Here is a 9,998-nt window from a genome sequence, read left to right as displayed (position 1 = left end):
CCGCCGTCCCCGGGAGAGCCGCGCGCGGGGCCGCCACAGCCACCGCCACAGCCCCGCTCCGGCACCGGCACCGCCGGCAGCGCGGGGGAGGCAGCGCCCAGCCCCCGCCCCCGCTCGGGTTTTTTTGAATTTTTTTCTTTCCCCTTACCCTTCCGATTTTTCCGATTTGCCGGTTTCTCCCCTCTCCCCCGGTGCCCGCGGGAGAGGCGCTGCGGCCGCCCGAAGGCACCGCGGCGTAGCGGGAGCGGCGGCCGGGTGCATGAGCGGCGCGGCTGCCGCCGGCCGTGCCTTACCGCCGGGGCTCCGCCGCTGGGAGGCGAGGCGAGCCGGGAGCGCCGCCGCAGCCCGGTCCGTCCCGGGCAGCCCCCCCGCCGCGCCCCTCGGGCAGGGGATGCTCCCGCCGCCGCCGGCTGCCGCATCCCTGCGAGCCTGAGCCTCCGCCCGCTCCCCGCCGACCGGCCCGCGGCGAAGCGCCCGCCCTGCGCCCGGCCCCGAGCGGCGGGGGCCGGGCGGGAGCGGTGCGGGCGCGCTGCGATGCGGCTCCCCCGCGGCGCCCCGAGCCCCTGCGGCCGCCGCGGCGCGGCTGAGGGCGAGCGGCCGTGAGCCGGGGCCGTCCCGGTGCCCGCGGTGCCGAGCGCGCTCGGTGGTGTCCAAGTGCCGGGGCCGGCGATGGGACTGCCCTGAGCGTCCCGCCGGGGACACCCCGGCTCTGGGGGCGCCCGGCCGTTCCGGAGACTTTGGGGACGTTTGCGGGTTTTGCCTTTTTTCTTTCTCTTTTTTTTTTTTTTTTTTTTTTTTTCCTTTTTTCCCCTTCATTTTTTTTCTCCTTCCCCGCTGCCTTTTGGCGTTTTCTCCTGGCGGCTCGTCCCCTGCGCCTGCCCGGTGGTCATCCCCTCGCCCGCGGCCCCGCTCCTCAGGGCATGTCCCGGTCCAACAGCGTCAGCCCCCCGGGCTTCGGCGGTCCCGCGCCCTGGGCAGGCACCGAGCAGCACCGCTCAGCCTGGGGCGAGGCGGAGGCCCGGGCCAATGGCTACTCCTACCCGCCGCCTCCCAACAGGTCCTCGGGCAAGAAGGCCTCCCGCATGTCGAGCAGGTGGAGGAGCGAGGAAGACTACGAGCCCCGGAACCGCGGGGAGAGCGGCTGCAGGATGATGAGCTTTAGGTCCAAATCCGCCTGGCAGGAGCACGGTGACGACAGCCGACGTCACCGGTCCCGGCACCCGCCCGGCAGTGATTCCCCCGCTGCCCCCAACAATGCCAGCCCCCGGCAGCTGGGGGAGCAGGGGGAGGTACGGCCCCGCTCGGTGGAGTTGGGGCTGGACGAGAAACGCATCAAGGCCAAGATTGAGGAGCTGGAGGAAGAGGACGGGGACGAGGGGGACTCCGAGGCGGCCTTCTCCATGGGCAGTTGTTGCAGTAGCCTGCTACAAATCTTCAGGTCCAAGAAGTTCCAGTCTGAGAAACTGGAACGTCTCTATCAGCGCTACTTCTTTCGGCTAAACCAGAGCAGCCTCACCATGCTTATGGCCGTGCTGGTGCTGGTCTGTGTGGTCATGCTGATCTTCCATGCCGCGCACGGCCGCTATGAGGTATCCTATGTCGTGGTGCTCTCCCTGGCCATCGTGCTGATGGTGGTGCTGTGCATGGTGTGCAACCGCAACAACTTCCACCAGGACCACATGTGGCTGGCGTGCTACTCTGTCATCCTGGTGATCCTGGCGGTGCAAGTGGTAGGGGTTCTGCTGGTGTGGCCCAGGAGCGCCTCCGAGGGCATCTGGTGGACCGTCTTCTTCATCTACAGCATCTACACGCTGCTGCCGGTGCGCATGAGAGCCGCGGTCATCAGCGGGGTGGTGCTCTCCGCTATCCACCTGGCCGTCTCCCTCAAGATCAACGCGGAGGATAAGTTCCTCCTGAAGCAGGTAGGCGAGCCCTGAATGGTTTGGATGTGTGCTCGGCATTGAAGGGTGGGGGAAGTGGGGTGCTCTGACTTCCACAGGCCTGCTTGGTGCTGGAAGGTTGGCAGGACTTTCAGCTGAACTCCTAGGTTACCTGCTGCTGGGTGGGATGGTGTGCAGGGCTAGCCTGTAATCTTGCTTTTTTCGTTGCTGTGGTGTTCCCTCGTTTTTGCTCCACGTTAAGGCTCTAAACATACAAGAAGTGTGTGTCTTACTGGGTTCCCATGACGGCTGCTCCAGCACTGTCAGCCCTGCTGGTGCCCTTCAGTTGAATTCAATGTAAACAGCCCAGTGCCAAGCACACCTGTGGAACAGTATCCAAGCACGCTGCTGTTTTACTGAGAAAGGTGTAGAAAGTCTGGCTGTTTTGATAAGGTAGAGGTTATCTTTGTGTGTCACTCCGGGTTCAGTGTTAGCACAGAGCTTAGGCACCTTAGGAGAGCGTGCTCCATGGGAATGTGGGGTAGGCTTTTGGTTTAGCAGGAAAGTGTTTTTTTCTGAGATGTGCTGGAAATCTCTATGGTGAAAAAGCCCAGAGTTCCTGTACAGGCAGGATAAAAAGTACCAAAAAAAGTATAAATGCAGGTTGTTATTTAGCTGTGGTATCATGTTTAACTGAAGCAGTTCAGTTCACGGGAACAATAAGACTATTATCAAATGCATTACAGTGCAATTTTTAATTACCATATCTGTATAAACAACAGCAGTACAAGGCGCCACTCTTCAAGTGAGGCAGGCAGCCTTGGGACTCGTGCTGTAAGCTTACCACATGTAAAATATTGAAGCTGTGAGGCAGTTGTCATCCTTCTGATGTGCAAGACTCTGAGCAAGGATGAGCCTGTCACAGTCAGCCCTGATACTTGTGTGTTACCAAGGATTTGTTTATTAAAATCAGGTGTTTGGTCGTTTTACATCCCTAACACATAACACAAAATAAAGCCTCGTGCTCAGCGCCTGCTTTGAATCTTAGTTCAGAGTTGTTTTGAGTTCCACCTATTGCAATGGCAAGAAAAGTTGTAGGACTTAAACAAAACCTTGTCAGAATGAGGCTGTCACTGTTTTGCTATACAAAATAGCCCATGAAATTACTCTCTTCTCCCCACAGCCTCGTTAAGCCTACTTGGAGAGTTTCTGGCTTTTTTCTTAGTTTGTTACAAATATTTTTATAAACTGTACGTGACATATTCTTCTTATGTTTGATATAAATGGCTTTTTGTGCATTTCCAGCAGAGCATACACTGTGAGTGGGACAGTTGGTGTTTTTCTGCTTGACTTGAAAAAGTTTGCTAATGGCCTCAGCTATTCTCCACTGGGGCTCTGGTCTCGCAAAGCCTCATGTGTGCTTTTTGCTTTATAAACGGAGACTGGTCCTGTTGAAATCAGTGTGTTTGGAGACTGCATCCTTACATGGCAAGGCAAATCCCGTCATGATTGCTGCTAGAAGATTTAGCAGTCTGTTATGAGCAGGGTTTGGAGCATACTAACAAATGAATAAAATATCATTGCGTTGGAAAATGCTGGTAACTGTATTTTAGTAGGAAGGAGCCTAAACTACAAAGGCCAAATGATTGACTCCCTCAGTAGAAAATTTGGAACAATTTCAGCTCCCTCCTGTCCCAAATAGCAGGTTGTTTGTAAGAGGTTGGCTCGTGTGTGAATGTGCACTTGTCAAAGGTAGAAGCATGGGCAGTAGGTGATGGTGCAGCATGCACAAATCTGTGCATTGCACAGTTGCTTTTGCTTTCATAGTGATGCTGGGGTTTTCCTATGGTTTGGCAATAAATGTTCAGTTAACAAGTAATGTCCTAGGAGCACTTTTACTTTGTCTTCAAAGGGAGAGCATCTCTCCACACTGCCTGTTTATTTTTCCTACTTACACAGTCTCTATCTTGCTGTGGTCTGCACTGGCATAGCATGGGCTGGATCAGTGGGGCTGTACAAGGCCAAGCTCAGATTCCTTACACATTTGTGTACGAACACGAGCTGCTGTCTCTAGCTGTCTGATAGAAAATCTGTTCTGCTGAGCACATTGCCTGACAGCTACTAACAGGCCTTCTTCACCGGGGCTGTATCTCGTTGCTGTGGAAATCAGTTGTGTTCAGCTCTGCCCCGCTAATGCACACAAACCCTGTTTTCCTCCTTCAAACTACCAGAGGCAAAGGCAGGTGAAGACCAGATATGTCAAGAAGAGTGAGTTAAAATGTTTTCTCTGACTTCACTCTGGCAGTCACATCAGCCTGGGTTTTGTGGAGCAGGAGTGGATGTGAGTGCCTTTGTCACCAGATGGTACTTTACATCCAGCAGTCACAGAAGAAAGGCTGGTTAGGATGTATATCAGCTTTCCTCTCTTTTTCATGGCATTTTAAAGTGTAATGCTTAAGTAAGTTTTACTTTGTTGGAGCTTTTTGCTTTAAATCCTCTCTGAATTGTTTCCAAACCAGGAGAAATCATACACCGTAGTTATGATCCACTGATGTTTAAGGCAGGGTGACTCTTGTGTTGACTCCTGAGCACTTTTATAGGGCTCTGGAGCCTGTTAAAAACTCCTCTTTCTCAAGAGAGTGGAATTCTTGGTAGTAGGTCCCTTTTGGGGGAAAGGCAGCTTGCTGTATTCCCTAGCTGAGGGTGCATGAGTTTATTGTCAGAATTATCCTCTCCTATCATTGCTGGATTTTTCTGTCCCCAAACTCTCTGCTCCAAGGCTATGCTAGTCAGACTTCATGGAAGGGTTAATGCAGTCTGCAGCTTCTGAATCCATAAAGTGACAGGAGCAAAAGTAGTTGTCACTGTTCAGTCTTAACTGAGCTGCTTTTTAAAATAATTCTTCTGTAATCACTGGATTTGGAAAATAGGCTCTAACTTGTCTTTGCTACTTGGAGGAGTCTGTCTTCCAAAAGAGAAAGCACCTCTGTCAAAAAGATGAGTATTGTTGGTACCTCCGTGAGTCTGATCAGCTAGAGGCGATGATACTGGCCTCGTGAATTGAACTTTGATTGGAATAAAGAAGTACTAATTATTGCCGTATATTAAAAAGTTATCCAGTGCTGAGGGAGGAAGGAAAAAGAAATCCCGTGTTTGGGAATTTACTTGTTTCCAAAGGCAGCATGCTGGAAGCGAAACACAGTGAATAGGTGATGCTCCACCAACTACAGATTCTGACTGCTTAAAAGGGGGCTTTTCATTTGTTCCTGTGATCAGTTAGCTCTAGAGAAACTGGTTTTGGATTTATTGGGGAGGGGATGACTGTATTAGTCTTCAGGTTTATGTTCTTGTGTTATTCTGGGACAGATTACAAATATGTTTCACTGCATGGAAGTGTGTGGTCGTCTCTCTGCATGTAAGAGATCTAAGGCCTGTATCTCTTTTCAGGCCACCTTTTCCATGTGTTGGCTCTGATGCACTTCCAGGCTCTGAAAACACGCTCAAACTCTAGAATTCACGCAAGCATTACTTTACATGTGAATGGGGCTTTCTAATACATAACTGGGAAAGAAGTGTACTGTTTATCAGCAGTCTGCCTTGCATTCACAGCCGAGATAACAGTGAGATTTATTCCCAGCGCCTCAGAGCGAGCTGCCCAGCTGACCCACGGGCCTGTATGGGCACATGGGCAGAGGCTCAGCCCGTGGGCTGCAGATGCTTAGCTGCAGTCATGTGAGGAGACAGCTGCCCTCAGCACTGAGAGTCTTGAGTAAGCACTGGCATTTTTGTAACACTATGGGCTAAGGGACAGGGAATTTCACAAGAGTTTATTGGACTCTGAATCAGACTTGAAAAGGGATGGGAATTGTGTGTGGGAGTGAGTGGGGGACCAGGAGTAGGGGATAAGAATGCCATATACAAACATCAAACAAGTCCGTGGACTGAGGTTAGATTTACTCCTGTTTTCCCATCCAAACCTGTTTTATTGTAACTTTCTGACGTTCATGTTCAAGGATACAGTTAAGTCTTTGTAGTTTATTAACTCAGTGTGAGTGGGTGACTGGTAAGATACATGAAAAATAAATACCTTTTATTTTTTGTCTTGTGTCAGTAACCTCATTGAAATAGAAACTGAAATGCAGTGATCTCCATTCTCCCCACATACTACTGCAAACCTGCTGCAAAGGTTCTCTGATAGCAAACTACCTCAGCACATGTCTTTGGTTTGTCTCTCTGATTCAGGACTCCTTGCTCGATCCTTTTCCATGTCTCCATCATAACAATGTTACATTAGTACCCCTCATCCTTCACTTCTGAGAAGTGTCAGTGTGTTGGCCTTTCTCTCTGTCAGTGCATGTTAAGGGTGGATGATTGATCTGTATCTGCATGGTGGCTCTCTTGAAAGTGTAACATTTCAGCATTTAACTGTTTCTCAGAAGATGTTGGTGCTATGAGAACCAGTCTCTCTCCTCTTCATAAACAAACTCACTTCAGCAGGGCTAAAAACAATTCCTTACTGGAACAGCGAATTGACTCCAATCTTGTGGCGATCTCCTAGCACCTCGTAGAGATGCTTTCCAGTTGGCAATTTGAATGGCATTCAGCAAGAAGTTAGTCACAGGGTAGGAGAAGTACTGTGTGTTCCATCTCAGCCTCAGCATGCCTGCTACATGTGAGTGATGACTGATTTAGGGACAGGTTCTCAGCAGAGTGTTAATCAAGTCCTTGCGCTGTGCTTTCATTGTCTCCAAGCAGCATTGTCTTTATTCATCAGGAAGGAGAGATGAACCACCTGGAATGCAGATGGATCTGTGTGTCAGCTCTCCTGTGGTTATGTGCTGCTTGTTTGACTTTTGTCCACTTGGAAAATAGGTTTGAGTAATGTTTGTATAGGATGGGATTTTTAAGGTGCTCAGCTACTGGGTGCCTCAAATAGCACTTAATGCCCTGTTCTGCATGAACATTGATATATCAATTATATATCAATCAATCAGTGGGGCTCTCGTGCAGGGAGAAGAGCTCTAGCACTGCTCACTACTGAAGAATCTGCCTGAGCAGCAGGTGCACCAAAGTTAGTGAAAATTGATTTGTGATCTGCTGTTCAAGGGAAAAAATGGCAACCTGAAATATTCAGTAACTGTTGCATTGCTAGTTGCCTCCCTAGGGTAATTCTGTAATAGAAGTAATTAAGTAAATCCCTGAGGTATTGTGTATCAATTTAGTCCTTTGTAAGAATATTGTCTTTATCTCTTGGGCATGTGTTGCTTGAGGTTTACAAAGGCATATCTGTTTTTCTTATATCCTAAATTACCCTATGATTCTGCCACCTACTAATCTACCCCCTTGCTTAATCCTCCTTCCCCCCACCATGAATTAGTTTAATATTTCACTGTAATGTTCACCAGTATCAAAACCTGTTAGTGTGATAGAGTGCTATGTGTCTAATTTCCCTGTGTTCCTGGATTCTTAATAGGTTTGCTGTCTTTATAAACTGACCTATTTGAGTAATTTCTCTCAGCCTTGTGGTCATAATCACACTTTTTATAACTGGCTTGGATCTTGGTGAATTCAAGACAAAACCTAATGGGGGTGATTGAGGTGCATGGCAAAAAGACTTGTTCTTCTAGGCACTTTTATGGCATGCTTGAAAAGGCAGGGTGTGCTGGTTCTGCTTATTTCTGGGGAGGTGAAGATACTTCAGAGCAACATCAGGATTCATGAAGGTACTGGGGGCAGAAGGACAAATTTCCTTGCCCTAATCTTAGAAAGCAGCCATTGACTTGTCCTTCAGTGTCCTGGGCACAATGGCTTCGTTTGACCCCTGCTCTCTGTCAGACACCTGTCTAAGGCAGGACATCTTATTTATGAGGGCTTTTGTGATTAACCGCATTCAGATGATTTATAAATCTGAGCAGCAGTGGATATAAAATGCTGATTATCCTGGTGCTAAAGGCTCGCTGGAGCTGGTTGTGCCCTCCTGGAGCCTGAATAGCCCAGTGCTTCCCAAATGCCCTTTTGCTCTGAGTCCACTGTGGTGTGGGCAGCGCTGCCAAGGTCTGGGCTGGAAGAGCACTGGGACTCAGCCCAGCTGGAATGTGAACTTTGGGCACCAGGCTGTTCTCCAAATGCATTCAATTTGTGTCTGATTAGCTAATCTTTCAGTCATGTACATGGCTCCCTCTCTGTCTTTTAAGAAAAGTGGAACAGTTGCTGTCTTTTTAGCCATTGCAGTTGCTGGTGTAGTTACAGTCTTTCGGTAATACCTGGTTTGGTCATCATGTTTTGGTACTACTGGACATTTACTCTCATTTTCTAATCAAGCTAAAAGAATTTTCCTTCTCTGCTGGTAGAAGATGCAATGAAAAATTCCCAGCAACACCTGAAGAACTGAGAGGTAAAAACCAAAATTATTTTGACAGTAGATTCTCTGTGTGTGGTCAAGTGATCCACCCTGTAGCTGGTAATGGCTTCTGAGAACCCATGCTCTGAACAGCTCCTGTCTTTCTCTTTTCTTCTTTTCCTTCTCATCTCTTTTCTTCCTCTTGTCTCATTTTACTTATTTTAAATTTTTTTTTCTGTTCTTTTTTTTTTTTCTTTTTCATTTTCTTGGGTTGCTTTTGTTTTGTTTTGTTTTGTTTTGTTTTGTTTTTTTTTTTTTTTTTTGTTTGGTTGGCTTTTTTTTGTTTTTTGTTTGTTCATTCTTTTTCCCTGTGCAGGTGGGTATGGTTCAGAGAAAATACCCAGTTTTGTTTGAGGAGGTAGGAGACAGGGCTCCAGGTTTTACCAGCCTTGGGCAAGGTTTGTCCTCCCATTTGCTCTGTGTGTAGGGTTTACATGGCACCTTGCACAGGTAATCTGTGCCCAGAAGAGGTGGTGCTGAGGGAGCTGGAGTGCACCAGCACCTCTCTGGAGCTGCTACATGATTTCATGATGTTGGTTTTTTATGGCCCAGAGGGGTAGGACAGTGACAGAGTGTGTGCAAGGAATGTGAAGATTTACAGCTTCTGGGAAATGGGTGGGGTTCCTGTCTAACTGCTGTGTGACTTTTTCATCTCCTGCAAGTCCTGTGTTTTGATGTGGGATAGGCTCGGTGTTAGTTCCTTCCCTCCCTCTGAAGTCTAGCCTAGTGATCTGAACTTGTGATATCTTTCATCCATGGGATGCTCTTTCTTCTTTTTGTTTTGACATTGGTGATACTTTTAAAAAAATATTATTTTTTTGTCTTTACCTGAGACGTAACCCACTGCTGCCAGAAACTTAATTTGATTCATTATTATGGAGTCCTTAGGCTAGGTAAAAACCCAAGGGGAAATCTCATGTGAATGAAAAAACACAACCCCAAAGATATTAAAAAGAATAATCTAGTTATGAGGGGGTGTGGGAAACAGACAAGAATTTTAATATTTGTCTCCTGAACTCCTAAATCTTCTCACCTTATCATAAGAAAGTTTGAAGTTTCTAGCACTTAAACAGGTCACACATAAAATGGCTGTCAGGCCAAGACAAGACTCAATGCTTTTTAGCACCTGCAGCTGGACCACTCCCAGTAAACTCTCTGTGATGTTTTATGATGGTGCTGACTCCTGCTGGTTTCATCACTGGCAGGGACAGCAATGGCAGCATTCAGCAGACCTGCAGCAGAATTTAGCATGAGAGGGTCTTGTTCTGGCACTCAGAGAAATGGACTGAACACATTTTAAAGCTCCCCCTTGCACTTCCAGTCTTGCTCTTGAACCTTTGAGAAGCTCTGTCCCACCAGGAGCCTGGTGGGCAGACAAGCTTGTGTAGCTTGTGAGCTACTTCAGCCAGACATGGATGGTTTTGCACCACAAAAATGATGTGTTTACAATTGGCAGGACCCCCCACAGCTGAAGAATTAACAGGCAGCACTGGCATCACCAAAGTATTGCTTCTGTTGCCAGGCTGGCCTCACTAATGCCTAGCAGGATTTTTGTTGCAGCACTCACTATAGAATGTTTCATTGTTTTGTCAGGCTTTGTTCTGCAAATAAAATATCATTGTGTTCTTTTTTCTCCATATTTATATGACACTAATGTAATTGCCAGGTATCTTTATTCCCTTCCCCAGACATCAGGAACACAAATCATATTTGTGTAT

At 48.0% G+C, this 9,998-nt stretch overlaps 1 protein-coding gene across 1 annotated transcript in view; it reads left to right on the top strand.

Moving 5' to 3' along the window:
- Positions 1 to 920: 920 nt before the first annotated feature.
- Positions 921 to 9,998, top strand: part of ADCY5 (adenylate cyclase 5) — a 201,592-nt gene continuing 192,514 nt past the window's right edge. The window contains exon 1 of the mRNA XM_059475970.1: positions 921 to 1,922. Within this exon, the coding sequence (XP_059331953.1) occupies positions 921 to 1,922 (1,002 nt within the window). The remainder of the gene's footprint in view (positions 1,923 to 9,998) is intronic.

This window comes from Ammospiza nelsoni, chromosome 7 (genome assembly GCF_027579445.1).
Source record: "Ammospiza nelsoni isolate bAmmNel1 chromosome 7, bAmmNel1.pri, whole genome shotgun sequence".
Classification (NCBI taxonomy): domain Eukaryota; kingdom Metazoa; phylum Chordata; class Aves; order Passeriformes; family Passerellidae; genus Ammospiza; species Ammospiza nelsoni.
This window is presented reverse-complemented; position numbering and strand designations above follow the sequence as displayed.